Genomic DNA, 19,328 nt, shown 5'->3' with positions numbered 1-19,328 from the left:
GGCTGTGGCTCCAGCTGTGGGGGCTGCGGCTCCAGCTGTGGGGGCTGTGGCTCCAGCTGCTGTGTGCCCGTGTGCTGCTGCAAGCCCGTGTGCTGCTGTGTGCCAGCCTGTTCCTGCTCGAGCTGTGGCAAAGGGGGCTGTGGCTCCTGTGGGGGCTGCAAGGGGGGCTGTGGCTCCTGTGGGGGCTGCAAGGGGGGCTGTGGCTCCTGTGGGGGCTGCAAGGGGGGCTGTGGCTCCTGTGGGGGTTCCAAGGGGGGCTGTGGATCCTGTGGGGGCTGTGGCTCCTGTGGGGGTTCCAAGGGGGGCTGTGGATCCTGTGGGGGCTGTGGTTCCTGTGGGGGCTCCAAAGGCAGCTATGGCTGCGGTGGGGGTTGTGGCTCCTGTGGGGGCTCCAAGGGGGGCTGTGGCTCCTGTGGCTGCTCCCAGTCCAGCTGCTGTGTCCCCGTTTGCTGCTCCCAGTCCAGCTGCTGCAAACCCTGCTGCTCCCAGTGCAGCTGCTGCAAACCCTGCTGCTCCCAGTCCAGCTGCTGTGTCCCTGTGTGCTGCTCCCAGTCCAGCTGCTGCAAACCCTGCTGCTCCCAGTCCAGCTGCTGTGTCCCTGTGTGCTGCTCCCAGTCCAGCTGCTGCAAGCCCTGCTGCTCCCAGTCCAGCTGCTGTGTCCCCGTTTGCTGCCAGTGCAAGATCTGAGGCCCTGAACCCAGACCTTCGGTTTCTCAATGTTTGGTGAAACCCATAGTCTTCTCTTTTTCCTAAATCAGCTCTTTTCCCCATCCTCCCACAACCGTCTACTCTTCATTCACACACACGTCTCCCTCCACGGCTCAGCTCTCCCTCTGGAACCTGTGTTTATCCTCCTCGCTCAGGAGAAGTAAATTTCCTAGATGCCGGAGATGCCTCCACCTAGAAGCAGGTGCCAGCTGGCTACTGCAATTGGCCTTCACAACTCACGTGTGCATCATTTTCTGCCTCTTCCCGGACTGGCTAAGACGCAAGTTCCGACCCTGCAAGGCCGTGTTTCTGTGTGACTGCTGAGGACTCTTGTAACCTGGCGTCTCGGCCATTGGACCTGGACCCTTCTGGGCCGTGTCCTCCTTCCCAGGACCCACCTCTCCCTGCAAGTTTCCTTCCTCCTGTTACCTCCAACTTCATCTGTTTAAAAAAAGAACAACTGAATTTCCCCTTAATAAAACTTCTCCTGCCTCTGTAAGCCAACTGTGTACTTGGTGCAATTCTTTCTTTTCAACCGCTTTCCTGTGTGGTGACAAATGAGCCACTTCCTCGTAAATGTGCTTTTGGAGCCGTCAGCAATGCTGGGAGATCTGTGGCAGAATGCCTGGTGCGTTCCCAGAGAACCATCCACGGGCTTCTATCTTCCCAGCGGACACCAAACACCTTCACCGTCTCTGCTTTCAGGATGCACGGGCTTGGCCCGGGGGGTGGGCACTGGGTGTCCGCCACAGGAGGCAGTGACGGGCAGACAGGTTCTGACTGACAACCAACCGAACAGGGACCTGGTGTGCACACCCAGCTGAGTTAGAGACACGTGGTCTCCCTCCCTTCTCTCCTCCCAGGTCCCAGTCCAGTAACGCTGATCCTTGGAAGGACCCAGAGCAGGCTGAGTCAGCGAGGGAGAAGTGAAACACCAGGATGCCACCCATGGAGCCACAGTCCACCTGTGACTCAAATGCAAAATTAGAAGTTTAGAATTTGACCTGGAGAGTCATCAGAAAGCTACAGCACTGCCCATAGTGCCACAAGAGGCCAGTCTCCTGATAGGAAGGGCACGTTCAATGTGGAGAATTTGGGGGGAAATCTGCGGAAAGTAAAACTCCTTCTTGCTGGCATGCCACCGGATTAAGACCATTCTCAGAACAAGTCACATGTGCAAGGTTTGAGAAATGACACCACTTCTGGAAGGAGAGGACAAACGTTATTGGAGGAAGTCCTCCAGCCAAATGGACACTGAACGAAAGATAGAGGGAAATAAATATGCAGAAACATAGGCGAGCAACGAATTCCAATAAAACCTATGGCAAAAGCTAAGTAACTCTTGATAACAGGGTGGGGAACTCTAACGTAATTATGAAGAAAGGATTCCTAAGGTGAGAGAGAGACAATGAAAGGAAAAAAAAGGAAACAATCTAGAAACAAAATCATATATGATATCAATTTCATTTCGGAGATGAGGAGAGGGAATGAAAGTGCCAGAGGTTTCATCTTAGTAGGGCATGTGGTCATTGCTTATTTGATGATGTGGAAAGAAAATATTGTTTAAGATGTTTTGGTCAAAAATTCAAATAGGGGAATTCTGGAAAGGTGGCAGAGTGGGGGAAGTGGAGTTTTTGCATACCCGTCTATCCCCACATAAAAGCAGACAAAGCAACTAAAGCAAAACCAAAAATTCATGGTTGAAATTTATAATAAACCAGGTTGACCCCAAACCACAAGTTTCCGAGAACCACAAGTCCTCATGTATTGGCCTCTATGAAGGAGAAAGCAAGGGGACAGGTGACAGACTGAAGACAGGGGAACCTCAAGAGCCAGCAGGTGCTGGCTGGAGAAGCACAGCACACAGCTGGAGCTCAGCACAGGAGACTGGGAGGGTCTTCCTCCCTCCGGTGGGCAGTGGGCGCACGGCCCTCAGTGAATCCTCAGGGACCATGAACGCACAGCAGAGAGGCGTGCAGTAAAACAGGCCAAAACGTAGCCGGTCACGTCAAAACAAGCCAGCAAACAATGAGAAGAAATTACAGGAGACATACACGAATAACATGGGTCCGAAATAGAATATTTGAGAAACAAGGTGACAGCACTCCAGGGAAAATTAGAGGAAAAAATCATTTTGGAAATAAAGACTGAAATGGAAGGAACGTGAGAGCTGATGAGCACAACAAATTTTGAAAGTAAAAAAGAAATGAAGAAAGAGAGAAGAGGATTCCAGAGAAAGTGACAAATACTGAAAACAGGCCAAGAAGACCCAACAGATGTGTAGTCGGAGTCCCCAGAGGAGAAGCCAGAGCTGTGGGTGACGGTCACACCTTCCAGGGAGAAATGGATTCAGGAAAAGCACAAATCGATCCAAAAGAATGCAGGGAAAGAGAGAAAAGAAACAGACCTGATGATGCAATGTTACATCCAAGATAAAGTGTAGACTGAAACCCCACATGTGCCAGAAATTACACTAAAAGGAAGAGGACACCACAGGCTAGTTTAAATAAAAAGATTGCTACACTCGATTTTTAAAAACCCAACTACACGTAAATTCAAAAGCCACATTTAAACATAAGGATATAGAAAAGTTAAAAATAAAAGGATGGAAAAGGACATAACATGCAGAGAAAGCTCTAGTAATCCTGGGCAAAAAAATATAAAACCCAAAGGAATTTCTAGAGATAAAGAGTCTCACTTCCACAAACTAAGAGTTCTAACCATCTGAATTTTGTGTGCACATGAAGAAATGGCCTCAAAGTGTGACCAACTACAGGGCGAAAACCGTATTCATAGTGGAAGCGAAGGATTTTAGCATTCTTAGCCCAGTAGTTTACACACCAGCAGACAAAAAAATATCAAGCAGATTTGGAGTATCTGAACCTCAAAATTAACGAACTCACCCAAAATGACTTAGAGAGCGGTGCACCACCAGCTACAGAGTACGTATGCTGTTTAAGCACATGTAGAACATTGACGAAAGTTAACAAAGCCTGGCCATAAAGTAAGTCTCAACAAATTCAAAGGGCAGAAGCCAGAAAGAGCATGCTTTGTGTCCACAGTGGAAACAAGCTGGAAACCAACCACAGAAAGGCCGCTAGAAAATTCCCCAGTGGTTAGAAATGAAGAAACAAAAGACGTTGACCAATACAGCACCTGTGTGACCGCTGCTTAAAAGAATGAGGTGGAAACAAGCACGTTGAACAGTGAGATGCCCCGCAGCTCCCACGGCAGCACAGGAGGCTAAAGCACACGCGTCTTCCAGCCGTGAACAGCGGTTACCTCTTCCAGATTGGACGAGGTGAGAAGGGAGAAGGCAAGATCTCACTTTGATCTCTATAGGGTTCTTACTCTTCACTGAGTACATATGGACTTAACCTCTGTGGTTGTAAAAGAATCACACATCTTTTTGTAAATTAGTACGTGCATCCACAGACATCCAAATAGAGACATATTTATGCATCACATACGTGCCGAGAATTGTGTGCATCGTAACCGTCAGTTAATGAATCCTCCCTGTCTTGTTATTTACATTTTCTCCTTTGTCATCGTCATCCCGACCCCATCATCCACCCCAGGAGAGGACCCCATCCTTGTGCATATCTTTCCAACCCATCTTCTGTTAGTTTATTTACATATGCGTGCATAGAATCATGACAAATATGTAGTATTTTTCCAGTGTCTACACTTATTTACATTCATGATGATTACAAAGTTAGTTCTGCTTCTTCACTTGTTTTTAGCAAATCTGGTGCTTCTGAGATTGACTTGCATGGCTACATGAAAATGCACTATTTCTGGCCCCAAAGAGTGCTCATTGTATTTGTACCACACTTTGCAGGCGTCCATTGCCCTTTTGGGAGCTCTTTGCTACCACGGAAAACACTGGGAGTAATATCCTTGCTCTGTGGCATCTGTAGAAGTGTTTCTCTGGGGTACCTACCCAGGGGTGGGATCCACATGTCATCGGATACACGGATACTCAACCCTGCTAAATACCACCGGGCTGTGGGAGTGTTTCTCTGGGGTGGTTAAGCCCAGTATTTTCCTATCTCTCACTTATGCTCTGGGATCACATTTAAGAATTGCCTTCCTGCCCTAAGATAACAAACATGACCTCCAACATTATCTTCTACAATCGTACATTTTTTCTTTCACTTGTGTACATACTTTCGGATCAGAAATCCATCTGAATTGTAGGGGGTGTGAGATAGACATCTAATTTTAATTTTCTGTATCAAGTGAGCCTATTCCCTGTTCAATTTATTAAAAATTAAAGTTCCCAGAGTGACATCAGCATCATGGCAGAGTGAGCTTCCCCAGTAACCTCTCCCCTCCACCACACAAGAAAAAGACATTCACACTCCAACAGAGGACATCCAAACACAGCACAAAAGACGTCTGAGACATCCACATAGCCATACGATGGAAGGCAGAAAGACTGGCACCCCCCCCTAAGAGGAGGTGGAATGGGGTAAGAGAAAACTTTTCTCCCTCCCCGAAAGACTGGGACCTGGGACTGTGGGAGGTTCCGTGAAGGAGGGAAGGGGGAGGTGACATTCCTTTGCGGGAACATCAAAGGTCCCTGAGGGCCCTTGCAGCCTAGAGGGAAGCCCTCTACTGGGGCAAAAGCTCTCACAGGGGGCGACCTTATCAAGCCAGCACCCCAGGAGAGCAGACAGAGCAGAGAGAGAAAACCCCAAGAGCACGCAGGAGAAAGCACCCCTCCCCCCAACCCCCACCAATGCCAGCTCCAGCTCCTGGGATCTCAGCTGAAAGCGGAGGGCTCAGAATACACGGCTCTTGACCCCCACCCAGTGGCGATAGATTGTAACTGCAACCAAATAATGCCAGGATGTGAAAGAACAGAGCCACGCCCTCAAGTAATATAAAACATTATATTAGAGCTCCAGACCAGAGAGCAAATGTCAACCACCCAGAAATCAGTCCTGAGGACACAGAAATATGTAATCTAAGTGACAATGAATTCAAAATAGCTATCATCAAAAACCTCAATGGGGTAAAAGAGAACGTAGAGAAACAATTCAATGCATTTGGGAAGAACTACTTCACAAAAGAGATTAAAACTATGAAGAAGAATCAATCAGAAATAGTAGAGATGAAAGACACAATGGAAGAAATAAAACAAAATACGGATTCCCTGAACACTCCAGCAGACATCACAGAGGAGAGTATCAGCATAATCGAAGATAGACATGTTGAAATGCTCCAAATAGAGGAGGAGAGAGAATTAAGACTAAAAAGAAATGAAGAAAGTCTCTGAGATATATCTGACTCAATTAGGAAATGCAACCTAAGAATTATAGGTGTTCAAGAAGGAAAGAGAAGGAGAAAGGAGCAGAAAGCTTGTTCAAAGAAATAATAGCAGAGAACTTCCCAAACTTAGGGAAGGAGAAGGAAATCCACGTGGATGAGGCTACCAGAGCTCCTAAATATGTCAATGTAAAAAGACCTACTGCAAGGCATATAGTAGCGAAACTGGCAAAAGTGAATGACAAAGAAAAAATACTCAGGGCAGCAAGGCAGAAGAAAATAACCTGCAAAGGAACCCCCATCAGGCTTTCAGCAGATTTCTCTGCAGAAACTTTACAGGCTAGGAGAGACTGGAATGACATATTCAAATCTTTGAAGGACAAAAACTTTCAGCCAAGAATACTCTGTCCAGTGAAAATATCCTTCAGATATGATGGAGAAATAAAAACTTTCCCAGATAAACAAAACCTAAGGGAGTTCATAAGCCACAAGACCCACCCCCTACAAGAAATCCTCAAGAAGGCTCTCATACCTGAAAAAAAAAAAGGGAAAAAGAAGTTACAAAGCACAGAGTAAGGAGATACATAGGTAGACAAAATCAGAAAATTGTAGCTATACATGAGAACAGGTTAGCAAATACTCAAGAATAGCATTAAAGATAAAGGGAAGGAAAACACCAAAAACAAAGATAACCTTGCCATTTTAATCACAAACTCACAACGAAAGATGGAATAAGATGTGAGAAAAATAACTTAGGACAGGAAGAGGAAAGGGACTGAACTGGCTTGGTCTAAGGAAATTAGAGGTCATCAGAAAATGGACTATCTCATCTATGAGACTTTGAATACAAACCTCATGGTAACCACTAAACAGCAAAGCAGAACAGACACACAAATAATAAATAAGGAGAAAACAAAGAAACACAACATAAAAAACTACATAACTCAATTGGTAGACCAAAATACACAGGACGAGAAACAAAGGAAATGCAGCAGAACTGCAAAACGAGTGATAAAATGGCAGCATTAAGCCCTAATATATTGAAAATCACCCTAAACATAAATGGATTGAATTCTCCAATAAAAAGACACAGAGTGGCAGGATGGATTAAAGAATAAGACTCAACAATTTGTTGCCTCCAGGAAACACATCTCAGCTCCAATGACAAACACAGGCTCAGAGTGAAGGGATGGAAGACAATACTCCAAGCTAATGACAAACAAAAGAAATCAGGTGTCACAATACTTATATCAGACAAAACAGACTTCAAGATAAGACAGGTAAAGAGAGACAAAGAGGGGCAATATATAATGATTAAAGGGACACTCCACCAAGAAGGCATTACACTTATAAATATCTGTGCACCCAAGACAGGAGCACCAAAGCACAGAAAGCAACTATTAACAAACCCAAAAGACATTAACAATAACACAATAAAAGTAAGGGACCTCAGCACAGGAACTTCTCAAGGACGTCCTTCAGGAAGAAGGAAAGTGAGCCCAGGAGGGAGGAGGAAGGGGAGGAAGGAGAGAGTAGATTGTTGGTGGACATGTGGTGAGTATGGGTCAACACTCACTGTGTAAATGGACGATGATGAGCAACGAGGGAACAGAAAAACAAGGCGGAGCCAAGACCCCAAGAACACCACGCACAACCTGGAGCACGCAGAGCAGGCTGGTCCTGAGTCCCTCACACGCTTCTGTGGGGCAGGGGGAGATGTCAGTCACATCCAGACAGTGTTTCCTCTAAATTACGTGTGAAAAGTATACGGTTGTCACTGAAACAGGGAAGATAGTGTATTATTTCTAGATCAGTCAGGGCAAAAAAAAAAGAAGAATCTTTAAAAACCCCAGGAAGGAGGGGGTGGGAAGAAGGCATTGAAATAGGACAGTTATGTGCGGAGGATGGTAGGAACAAGCCTAAGCCAGAAATCATAGTGGTCTAGTGCATTCAGCCGACAAAAGACAGAAACCCCCAAATGTGGGCGTTTTTAAGCGGCTCACCCAGTCACGAGAGACAACCCTAAAACAGAAGGACACAGGAGGCTGCGAGAACCTGGGTGGGCAGGGACACCAGCCACAACCACTGGAAGGAACACGTCAGCCTCAGAAGGCACCTCGAGGTGTGACTAGGGGCAGGAGATAAACAACGTTGGATAGCAATTAGCCGGGAGGACAGGACGCTTCCAAATCGTGTGGGCCTCTTAAAAGAGCCTTGAATTCCACTGGGGAAAAGACCCTGGAAGAATTACAAGAAATTTAAAACTCCCGAATCACAGTCGGAGGTTTTTAGCACGCTTATGTTAGTAACTGATGGTAGAGCAAACAAAAGTTCCTAAGGTTGCAGTGTTTCCAGGACACCGTAGGTGATGGAGAGTGTGTACAGAGCCTGCAGAACACACAGGTCTTAACACAGACGGGCTGTTTACACTTCTTTCGCACGTGCCAGCTCCCGGGGGAGTCTCGACAGAGTTCAGACCTCGAGGCCTCTGCTCGGACGGCAGCACATCCTGCTAGGAGTCAGTCCACAGGATCAATGCAAACCCCCGACCGTTTGGAATGTTTCAAACACGGGTAGCAAACTCACGGCCAAATATAAAATCAGAAGACAAATTAGAAAATAGTTAGACTTGACCAAAAATGAGAATACTATGTATAAAAACAGGGGCTATCGAACAAAAACTCCACCTTAAAATAACGTGCAGCCCTAAACGCCTGTGCCAGAAAAAGGAAGATTGGAGATGAACGAGCAACGTGTCCATATTAAGAACGTGTAAGAGGAACAGAGAAAAATAATAGAGCAGGAGGAAAGAAGTAAAGGCAACAGCAAAAAACAAATAAAACAGGTTTGAAAACAGACAATAAAGAAGATGAACGAGACCCGAGGCTGTCCTCTGAGGAGGGCGGAAGTGGACAGCATCTAGTGACACTGATCAGAAAAGGACAAGGTGTACACGGAGAAGAGGACACTCCCCAGCCACACACATCGCAGCTCTGGAAATAGGGGCTGCTGCGAAAAGGGGTCTGTCAACAAATCCAAAAGCATGGGTGAAATGACATCTCATCTTGAGCAGAAACAGAAAAAGCACCAGGGCTGTATCCGCCACGTAAATTGGCGGAGTCAGACTTCGCCCTCCCACACTCACTGCCTCCACCTGGACCCCCTCACAAACAGGCTCCCCCAAATGGTCAAGGAATGAACAATTCCTGATGTGTACAAACGTTGTAGCGTGGAGAAAAGGGACAGGCCCACCTCGTCAAATATGAGGCTAGAAGGGGCTTGATGCCAAGGAGGGGGAGCCCAGGAGAAACGAAAACCACGGAGCGATCTTATTTAGGAACCTAGACACAAAAAATAAGAAAATGGGTAAACTAGCGCCATATGTATCACCTTGAGAAATCTCTTAATATAACACTGGTTTTTTTGAAAACAATTTTCAGAAGGAGAAATATACTGTATTACCAACTAAAGTTTAAAGCATGCAAATAGTATGTTTTAAAAACATACATATTTAGTAAGAATGTAAAGACTGTGTGGTAGTGATGAATTCCAAGTTCAGGAATCTATCCAGGGTGGGAGGGAAATATCGCAGAGAAATGCATGAAGGGGGCTTCATCGATTGTTGGGATTTTTTTCATAGCTTGGGTGTTTTTTACAGGTTTATTTGATATATTATTACCCATATCCTTTGTACAGCTGAAATACATCATTTTCTAATCAATGAGACTCTGTAGTTAAGGTAAATGGGCTGGACCCTCAGGTACCTCCCTCAAGTTTGGATACGGATTCAGCAAGAAAGCGGGGTCCTGAGGAGTGACCCAGAGCAGCTAACGGCAAGAGGACCTTACACCAGGGGCTGATACGAGAGGAAAACAAGGAGGAAGAGGTCCTAAACATGGCACAAACAGGAACCAGGAAGTGACCATGTGCCCAGCATCACACCTGACCCTGGACAGGTGTATAAAGGGCTCCAGGCCAAGGGGACTCCACACCTGACCCTCCCTTCTCTACCTGCTCCTCTGACCTGCTCCACCCTCAACTCACCAGAACCATGGGCTGCTGTGGTTGTTCTGGAGGCTGTGGCTCCAGCTGTGGGGGCTGTGGCTCCAGCTGTGGGGGCTGCGGCTCCAGCTGTGGGGGCTGTGGCTCCAGCTGCTGTGTGCCCGTGTGCTGCTGCAAGCCCGTGTGCTGCTGTGTGCCAGCCTGTTCCTGCTCGAGCTGTGGCAAGGGGGGCTGTGGCTCCTGTGGGGGCTGCAAGGGGGGCTGTGGCTCCTGTGGGGGCTGCAAGGGGGGCTGTGGCTCCTGTGGGGGCTCCAAGGGGGGCTGTGGCTCCTGTGGGGGCTGCAAGGGGGGCTGTGGATCCTGTGGGGGCTCCAAGGGGGGCTGTGGTTCCTGTGGCTGCTCCCAGTCCAGCTGCTGTGTTCCTGTTTGCTGCTCCCAGTCCAGCTGCTGCAAACCCTGCTGCTCCCAGTGTAGCTGTTGCAAGCCCTGCTGCTCCCAGTCCAGCTGCTGCAAGCCCTGCTGCTCCCAGTCCAGCTGCTGTGTCCCTGTGTGCTGCTCCCAGTCCAGCTGCTGCAAACCCTGCTGCTCCCAATCCAGCTGCTGCAAACCCTGCTGCTCCCAGTCCAGCTGCTGTGTCCCCATCTGCTGCCAGCGCAAGATCTGATTTTCAGTTTTTGCAGGGACCCTTCCCAAAGCCGGTGCCATCCCTGGTCAGAAGTCCCGGGTTCCAGTACAGCCATCATCCGCCTTTTCCCTGCACCACCTGAGCCACCCTAGTGCTTTGTTTCCCACCCTCCTCCTTTGCCCAGTTCTCTTTGACCTCCTGCCAAGAAATGCTGTGGGCACTTGTGTCCAAGAACGCCTTCCAGAGCCCACCTCCAGCAGCTGGAGATCTTTTCCAGCCACCTGCAGCGGAGGCCGCCCCCAGCCCTGCTCGCCTGGCACTTCCCCATTGAGAACCTCTGAGCAGGGCAGCAGTGGCTCTCAGCCCTGCCTGCTCTGCGGTCACTGCTTGCTCAGACCCCTCTCTGTCCTTTAAGTATCTAATAAAGCCCCTGGCCTCGGACCCCATTGCCGTGTTGGTGTGTTTATCTGTTTCCATCTCTCTGGTGGGTGGGGGGAGTGTGCACTGGAATAACACCTGTGGCCGTGCTCAGTTCCTGCAAACAACCCACCTGTCCGACTTCCCACAGCATCCTCGACTGAGGCTGATCTGCCCCGTGTCTCCTAAATGCCCTGTGTGCGTTTGCTACGCGGACTAGCTGAGCAGCCCAGAGCAAATCACTTTTCCTCCCAGAACCTCAAAGTCCACACCTGGACAACAGGCTGCTGCTACCACCGTCCTCGTGGGAAATGTTCTGTGGACGGCAAGGCAGCCGTGAGAAGACACTCTGGTGATGGCCGAGGGGTACGTTCCGGCACCCACCTGCTCCCGCAGCGATGGCCCTCTGGTCTTTCCTGAAGCAGCCAGACGGAAATGAAGTTGTCTCTGAGGGTTTCCTACACGGATCTGGCAACAGCCCTGAGGGACTGACGTAAAATGAAGCCCAGAGAGGAAGGTGGAATTGAGCCCAACCCTGTTTCTGGCGTTGGACTGCTGACAGCTTTCCGGCCGGCCCCACCCTCCACCTTCTTTTTACCCCACAACTGTGTGAGCCAATGAGGAAGCCCACCACGGTAGGGTAAGCTCAAACCACTCAAACCCCAGTCTGGGTGAGAACCCTAAGCCCAGACCCCTCCCCTAACCAGGACAGAATCCAAAGCAGGTGTCCTCCCTTCATTCAGCCATTCCAGACCAGCCAGGCGCCTGCCCTGCTCACCAGAGCCTCACGGTGAGAGTGACGAACCCTGTCCCACCCTCTGGGTGTATGTGCGATGTCTCAGTCCTGACATCTGAGCCAGTTTGGGGCAGAGGGTTGATCTCGCCCCCCACAGGGCAACCACAAGACAGTGACACCTTGTCTATCGTCCTGCTGCAGAGAGGTAGGGAGCCAGCGTCGAAACCCACTCGGTCTGGGCGGAGCCACCCTCTTAACCTGGGAAACAGGAAGGCTGTGATACATAAAAACCAGGGGAGGAAAGCGTCTGCTTCCAGAGGAATGTAATATTTACGGAAGGTCCCACTGCAGCAACTGGACAAGGCCCCAGCGGCACCGGGGTTGTTGCTGGCTCTCCTATGGGACAGAGCACAAGGGGAGCCCCTGGTCCCCGCAGAAGAAACACAAGGGCACCCTGCCCTGATGGCCACAGCCGGGACCACCCGAGGGTGCCAACCCCCCACAAAGTGCTGGGCCCAGATCTGTGGAGAGGGAGGGAGGGGCTCAGCAGACCCGGCAGTGGCAGTGGTCAGAGAGCCGAGGGGCCCACAAAGGTCGTGCTCCCCACAAACCACTCTGCAGGCTTGCTATCTGGATTTCCATTTCAGTGGCCACGTACAGCCAACTCAAGGAGATGTCCCTGAGGCTGATAAAATCTGTGGGCATCACGGAGAGAGCTGTCCGAAGCCCAAGGGCTGTGGCTGCTCTGGACGGGCCAAGCGAGGGACAGACTGACAGCCCGAGGACGAGGCCCTCACCGGAGAACGACTGATGAGTTGTCGAGAGCTGCCCCTACAAGGAGCATTCTGCCACCTTCCTCGCCAGCACCAGGAGGTCCTGTGCTGCTGGGGGGCTGTGATGCTTTGGGGCCTAAAGTACCCTGGATAAACACAGATGCCCCCCCAAACCAGACAGTCTCCATGATACCACACGAAACCAAGGACGAGAGTAACAAACGCTCCCCAAAGGGACCCGGCCACACTACATGGTGGAGCTGACTGTTAAAACGGGGGGGGGGGGGGTCCCAAAGATGAGATGGATGGGGAGAGCACCCCAGAAATTCCAGCCAGTTGAGGAGCTGTGGGAGGCCCAGAGGGGCACTCAGGCGCCTTTGAAACCAAAAGGGCCACCACGAAGCAAGGTCCTCATGGAGGTCAGACGCCCTCTGCCAGACAGAGAGCCAGTGACCTGAGAACAGACCCCTCCGTGGGCACCCCCACTTCCCAGCCTACACCCCTCTCCTGATTTGACAGCCTTCAGGAGAGTTAGTATGGGGCTGGGGTCTCTCCATCCCTGAGGGACCCAGGTCCTACAGCTGGGCAAGTGCACATGGCACCAGGGGCTGAAAATCCTTATGGCTGTTTGGGACATGATGCCCCAATGAGTCGCCTAATGGTGTGCAGGAAGAGTCCAGAAGGACACTTTTGTGGCTAGGCATGGAGAGCAGCTAGTTCAGACTGGAAAACCATGGAATATTCCCTTTCTAGTCAGTTAACAGAGTGGACGTCCACTGTAGAGGAGCCAGCTTGTTGCCTTCCCACATCTACCACCCCGCCTCCCAGCCTCAGTCCCTTGCCTTGCTTCCCAGAGAGGGCCAGTCTTCAGTTCCACCTTCATCATGCCTGTAGCAACAGGAACCCCAGGAGCTGCTGGACCCTGGTCCAACTTTACGCCATGATACCTACATGTAAGTGAACACTCAGAAGCTCTGGCCCCTCCAGTGGCTGCCCAGGGGGCCGATTTAACACACAACCCAAAATAGCAGGGAAGTAAATTCCCCATGAGGCGCACTTTGATCTATGAGAGAGGAAGACAGGAAGGATAAAGCGTTCTCCCTTCTCCCTCCTTGCAGACCGTCCTGAGATGCAATGTCCCCATGAGATGTTGGAGGTGGCTTGCGTGGACAAGCAACCAGCCACCACTTCTTTCCCCTCATCTGGCCTCCGAGGACCGACTGTTCACTGACACATTTGCACTAAGCTTTGCCTCGAGACGTCTCTTAGAGAACTCAGGCTGAGACTCCCAGCTTCACAGTGTGTATTCAACATTACAATAGGGGATCCTCGCCAACGCAATATGACAAGGAAAAGAAACAAGCGATGCCAAGTTGGGAAAGAAACAAAAACTGTGGGGGTTCACAGATGACTTGACTGTCTACCTACAAAATCCTAGTGAATCGACAGGCAGTCTGTTAGAGCTGATGAGGAAATTCAGAGACGCCCATCGAGAGCATTGCCATAGACAAGTCACAACATCAGAAATTGTGACTTTTACAAAGAGCCTTTCACAATAGCAACAGAAATTATAAGGTAAGTAGGAATACATCTAACAGGATGGATAGACCTCTCTGGAGGAAATTATAAAGTCACATAGAAGGATGTTAAAAAGCTAAATACATCCACAGGGGCGAGAAGATCTATGGTGTCCTCCTCCAAATTAGTCTATCAATTCAACGCAGCTGCAGTCGAAATGTCTAAAATCACACGTGCTGACAAGGAAGTTGAAAAGTGGAGCTCTCGTCCTCTGCTGGTGCATGATTAATTACTCTGAGAGCAATTTAACAACACCCAGAAAGCTGAGGCAACCTGGCAACCCCACTTCTGGTACACGCCTCAGAGAATCTGCCCAAGGTCCCCGGGCAGTGTCTCTCAAAGCTTAATTACCTTTGAGCAAGTTATGCTGCGGCCACTCTGGAGGACGGCCCGGTAGTGGGGGTAGGTTTAACTACACCCACCCCGTGACCTCACAGGCACACTCTTGGTGTTTATCCTAGAGAAGGGATAAACTGGATTTACACAAAAATCTGCATGGGAATGTTTATAGTGGCTTTACTCATAATCTCCAAAACCGAAAACGACCCAATGTCCTTCCACAAGCGACAGTGCAAACTGTGGTTTAAACATGGCGTCAAATGCTGCTCGGCAGTAAAAAGGGATCAACTGTGGATACACACAGCAACCTGGCGACCTCAGAGGCGAGAGGAGTCTCGACAGCTTACATTCGGCAATGACTGCGTTCCTACGATGTTCTCAAAAGGAAAACCATAGTGACGGAGAGGAGACCAGTGCGTGCCAAGGGGTAGGAGCAGAAGGAGGGCGTCGCTCTAAAGGAACAGCATGAGGGAGAGTCCCGGGATGGCACAGCTGTTCTCTATCCTGATTATAATGATGGTACACGAATCTACACACGTGTTAAAATTCAGAGTCCATTTTGTTGAGGATTTCGAGAAATCAGAACCCTGATGCATTGTTTGTGGGACTACAAAATGGTGCAGCTGCTGTGGAAAACTGTCGGTTCATCAAAAGTTAAACACAGAATTACCATGTGATCCAGCAATCCCACTTCTGGGTCTATCCCCCAAAGAAGCAAACACAGGGTCTCAGATAGATACTCGTACACCAATGTTCAGAGCAACATTATTAAAAATAGCCAGGAGGTGGAAACAACCCAAATATCCATCAACAGATGAATGGATGAATGGGTACACAAAATGTGGTATGTACACACAATGGAATATTATTCAGTCATAAAGAAGAATGAAATTCTGGTACATGTTACAACATGGATGAACCTTGAAAACATTGTGCTAACTGAAATAAGCCAGGCACAAAAGGACAAATACTGTATGATTCCACTTATATGAGGTCCCTGGAATAATCAGATTCATAGAGACAGAAAGTAGAGTGGTGGTTGCCAGGGGTTGGGGGTGGGGGAGGATGGGGAGTTAGTGTTTAATGGGGACAGAGTGTCAGTTTGGGAAGATGGAAAGTTCTGGAGATGGATGGTGGTGATGGTTGCACAACAATGTGAATGTGCTTAATGCCACTGAGCTGTACATTTAAAAATGGTTAAAATTATAACCGTTATGTTATGTATATCTTACCACGATAAAAAATGTCAACTAAAAACTTGATTTTACTATATGATAATTGTAAAAATTAAAGTGATGCAAAAAAGGAAAACAAAAAATTGAACATGCATACAAATCTCCTGGGCTCCTTAAAACACACGTTCTGGCTCAGGAGGCTTGGGGTGGGGGCTGAGAGTCCGCACGTGCAACGTGGTCCCAGGCGATGCTGACGCAGCGGCGGAACCTGCGCTAGGAGATGTCTGCTAGGATGCTGCCCCACTGCATCAAGAGAAAAACTTGAAAACAAGCTAAATGTCTGTCAATAGAGGAACGGCCAAGTAATCAGTCTATTCATTCAATGGAAACCTATACAGCAGCAAAAATGGAGGAACTAGGCTTGCCACCATCAACAAGGAGGATAAACAGATGTGAGAAAAGGGAAATTGAAGGAGAACAGTTGCGGCATGATACCTACATGTAAGTATTTAAAAGCACACAAGACAATACCATCTGTTGTTCACAGGATTTATACATGCAGTAAAATGATAAAGACACAACTAGGGAGACCCCACCAGCTTGCATGGCCGCTGCCCCCGGACAGAGAGGCCACAGAGGTACAAGGAGAGCACCAGCATCTGCACGGCTGTTGCTCTAATCCGAGGCAAAAATGGCAAGATACTGACATAGTTGGGTCTATGAGCGAGGTGTTTGTTATATCATTGTCTGTGTTTATTCGTAAGCCTTTTTTAATATCATAATTTTAAAAAAAGGGAAAAAAATCATCTGAAATGTGTTATGAAAAGCACATAGAAAGAAGCCACTCACCGAACTGTTTTTAATAGCCAAACACGGAAATAATCAAAGATATAAAAACAGAGAATTGGTTCAAATCTCACCACACATCCATGTAACACAGCACCACACACATAGTTATAATCGGGTGGTGGGAAAGCAGGAACATGGATGAATCTCAACATTTTCTTGATGGAAAAAGGCCAGACACTTTTTGAACACACGGCTAAGTTTCCATTTTTATGAACTTCAAGAACAGGAAACATTAACCGGCGGTGACAGGTCAGAGGGGAGGAGAGAACCCGCTGGAAGGCGCGGCCGGGAACTTTTGGGGGCGATGGAAACGGTCGAGGTCTCGTTATGGACAGCGAAAGAGATAATACACACATGCCCACACAGTTGTCACAACCCATCTTCTTGAACACCTGATACGTGCCCTTTATTAACTAGCCTTGACTTTAAAAAGTCAGGCTGTGGAAAATGCAACGCCAAGGACACGTGTTCACTCCATGTCGTTAGTTGGAACATGAGCGGCCAACCAGAGAAAAAGTGAACGCACTTCTCTGCTTGCACGCGTTAGGAGGCGTCCGCCGCGGCGTCGGGCGGAGGCGGGCGGCAGAGGGCGCGCACGGACCGCCCGGACGGCTGCGCTCCGACTTGCCCGCCCGGATGCGCGGGTCCCGCCGACGGATGCCCGACCCGACCCCGACGCGGCCCTGGCGCCCCCGAGCCATACGAGGGTCCTGCTCCACCCCGAGGACCCCAAGGCGGCATCCGGGCAGGCGCGACCGCGATCACCTGCCAGGAGCCGGGGCCCAGGAGGCAGCCCGCCCTCGGACCTTGCCCCACCTGGCACGACGGCCACTGCCTGAAGCCCGGCCCCGCTGGGGAGCTGGAAATCCGCGAGGGGTTCCCTTCCACGCGCGGCCCGCCCCCAGGCCACCCCTGCCTTTCCACCCCTCCGCGCCCCGGAGATGCTGGCCGCCGGAGGAGCTGACCCGGCGAGGGCAGGGCGGGGCGGAGGGGGTGGGGGCGGCGAGCCTGAGGGCCCACTGCCCCAGGCAGGCGCTGAGACCGGCCTCTGCTGGGGCGCAAGGGAGATGGGCGAAGGAGGGAGGGCATAGAATCCAGCACTCCTCCCCACCCCACCCCAACTTCGGGCTGGAAAGAACCTAGGCAGCAGAGCTGGTGGCCTTGGAAAGTCACTGTTCCCTCCAGAAATGGTACCACCCAACCCCTCAGCCCCACTGTTGCAGAACCACAGGTTTTAAGTGCTCATTTGCACGAAAAAATGACCATCAGGGTTATAAAACAGTCATGCCCAAACATTGTCCCCTGGCCAGGCGCCCCACACACCCACTCACCTGCAGCTTCTAGAAGGGGGCGAGGACACTGACACCTGCCCCTCATTTACTGCCGCCTGCTCAGGCCTGCCTGGGAGCTGCCTAGGGCACAGCCAGAGTTCTTAGGGGCCAAGGGCATCCCCAGGCCACATGCAGACACTGACCACATCAGGGCTGGGCAGAGGAGGAGAAGGCCACACCCCCTCCTGCAGGACACCCTCCACCTTTCTCCTCTCCCCTGGGCTCATCCTGGGCCTGGCAGGGGACAAGCCTCGTGGGGCATCCTTGCCCCCCCTTCCCAAGTGACAGCTCCTCTATCTAACGAGGGACAACCCGCCAGTCCTGCAGGTCACAGGCCCTTCAGGTCTGTCTGTGTTTGCCCAAGGGCGTCACGTACCTCCTCTGGCCACCTGGCAAGCTTCTGGGGGCTCAGTCGGAATCCTCCTGCCCCCCTTCAGGGCCTGGCCTCCCCCACTTTTCAGACACGGAGTGAGGTCAAACCCAGCAAGCCCCCACCACACCCCGCAATGCACCACTGACCTGGCCATGCATCCAGGCTCGGCACCCCCCAGAGCTCAGATCCACCATCCACCTCCGGCCAGCACCTGTCTTCTCAGCAGGACGCGCCTCCTTGGGGCCCAGCTTGTGAGGGGAGGGAGGAAGGACCAGCCCCAAATAGCCCCTGGGTTACCAGCGCTTCCTTCCGGGAGAGCCTCACTCCCCAAAAGATGTTTGTGCTGGCTCTGAGCCAGGGACACTCTCCCCCCACACAGACCCCATATGCTCACCACTGCCCAGACACTCCTCAGGCCAGCGAGGGAGGCGCCCCAAACACTTCCTATGCACCTACTATGTGCACAACTCTGAGCCTCAAGGCAGCACCGACTGGTCTGGAGAACTGAGTATGAGAAAGGGGAGGAGGGCCCCTGGGAGCCTTACCCAGCACCCACCTGCTGCCCGCTGTCCTCCCCCACTCCCACTCAGAGCTCTGGGGTCCTGAGTGCCCACCCTGGCCCAGGAGGCCAATCATGCCTGCTGCGTTTTTGGTGACTTTTCATTCAACCAGGGGAGGCTGACAGCCGCCTCCCACACCCCTCCCTTCACGGGAAGGGGCTGCACTTCCGGGGGGCCGAAGCCCCTCTCAGAGCCTCAGAGTGGCCCTGAGAGGCCTGGATGGCTGGGGGCTCCAAGATGGAGGAGGGGCCGCCCTCACTGTCCATGGGACAGCCCTGGGGGAGGGGTTTTAGAAATGTCTGGGCTATCCGGTCACACCTCTCCCAAAAATAACTACCTTCAAAGTCTCCCACAGCTCGTGGGCTCCGGGGCAGGGGTCCTTGTCCCATTTCGTGGAGCTAAGTCCCCAGTGCCAGGGACAGGCGCTCAATAAATACCGAGCAATCGATAGATGTCTGAGTGCGTGCCCTCCCACACCCTGCGCGCCCCGCCTCCTCCACTCCAGGACCGGCGGCCGCCTCCTGGTCCGGGACAGCCAAGGTTTTGCCTGCCTCGGGGGTCCCCTCCTGCACCACCGGCGCCTTCCCA

At 50.7% G+C, this 19,328-nt stretch overlaps 1 protein-coding gene and 1 long non-coding RNA gene across 2 annotated transcripts; both read right to left on the bottom strand.

The window, feature by feature from the left end:
- Positions 1-353: 353 nt before the first annotated feature.
- On the bottom strand, positions 354-17,177 carry LOC138916550 (transcription factor SPT20 homolog). Its single transcript, XM_070229188.1, has 3 exons — positions 17,003-17,177; positions 10,027-10,691; positions 354-668 (listed from the first exon to the last, which is right to left on the bottom strand). Exons 1-3 carry the CDS (start codon positions 17,175-17,177, stop codon positions 354-356), a joined length of 1,155 nt encoding a protein of 384 aa, XP_070085289.1.
- A 1,138-nt stretch (positions 17,178-18,315) lies between these two features.
- LOC138916778 (uncharacterized) lies at positions 18,316-19,198 on the bottom strand. Its single transcript, XR_011424204.1, has 3 exons — positions 19,078-19,198; positions 18,575-18,684; positions 18,316-18,428 (listed from the first exon to the last, which is right to left on the bottom strand). It is a non-coding gene; the product is annotated as an uncharacterized lncRNA (long non-coding RNA).
- Between the last annotated feature and the right edge of the window lie 130 nt (positions 19,199-19,328).

Source organism: Equus caballus, chromosome 12 (genome assembly GCF_041296265.1).
Source record: "Equus caballus isolate H_3958 breed thoroughbred chromosome 12, TB-T2T, whole genome shotgun sequence".
NCBI classification, from domain to species: domain Eukaryota; kingdom Metazoa; phylum Chordata; class Mammalia; order Perissodactyla; family Equidae; genus Equus; species Equus caballus.
This window is presented reverse-complemented; position numbering and strand designations above follow the sequence as displayed.

Excerpts from the sequence above, each read along its gene's own strand:
- LOC138916550 (XM_070229188.1), bottom strand. The coding sequence starts at position 17,177 with ATGGCTCGGGGGCGCCAGGGCCGCGTCGGGGTCGGGTCGGGCATCCGT. Across the intron at positions 10,692-17,002 it reads TAACGCGTGCAAGCAGAGAA|GGATGGCACCGGCTTTGGGA; the intron begins GTGCGTTCACTT and ends ACTTCTGACCAG. Across the intron at positions 669-10,026 it reads CACAGCAGCCCATGGTTCTG|CAAACGGGGACACAGCAGCT; the intron begins GTGAGTTGAGGG and ends TTGCACTGGCAG.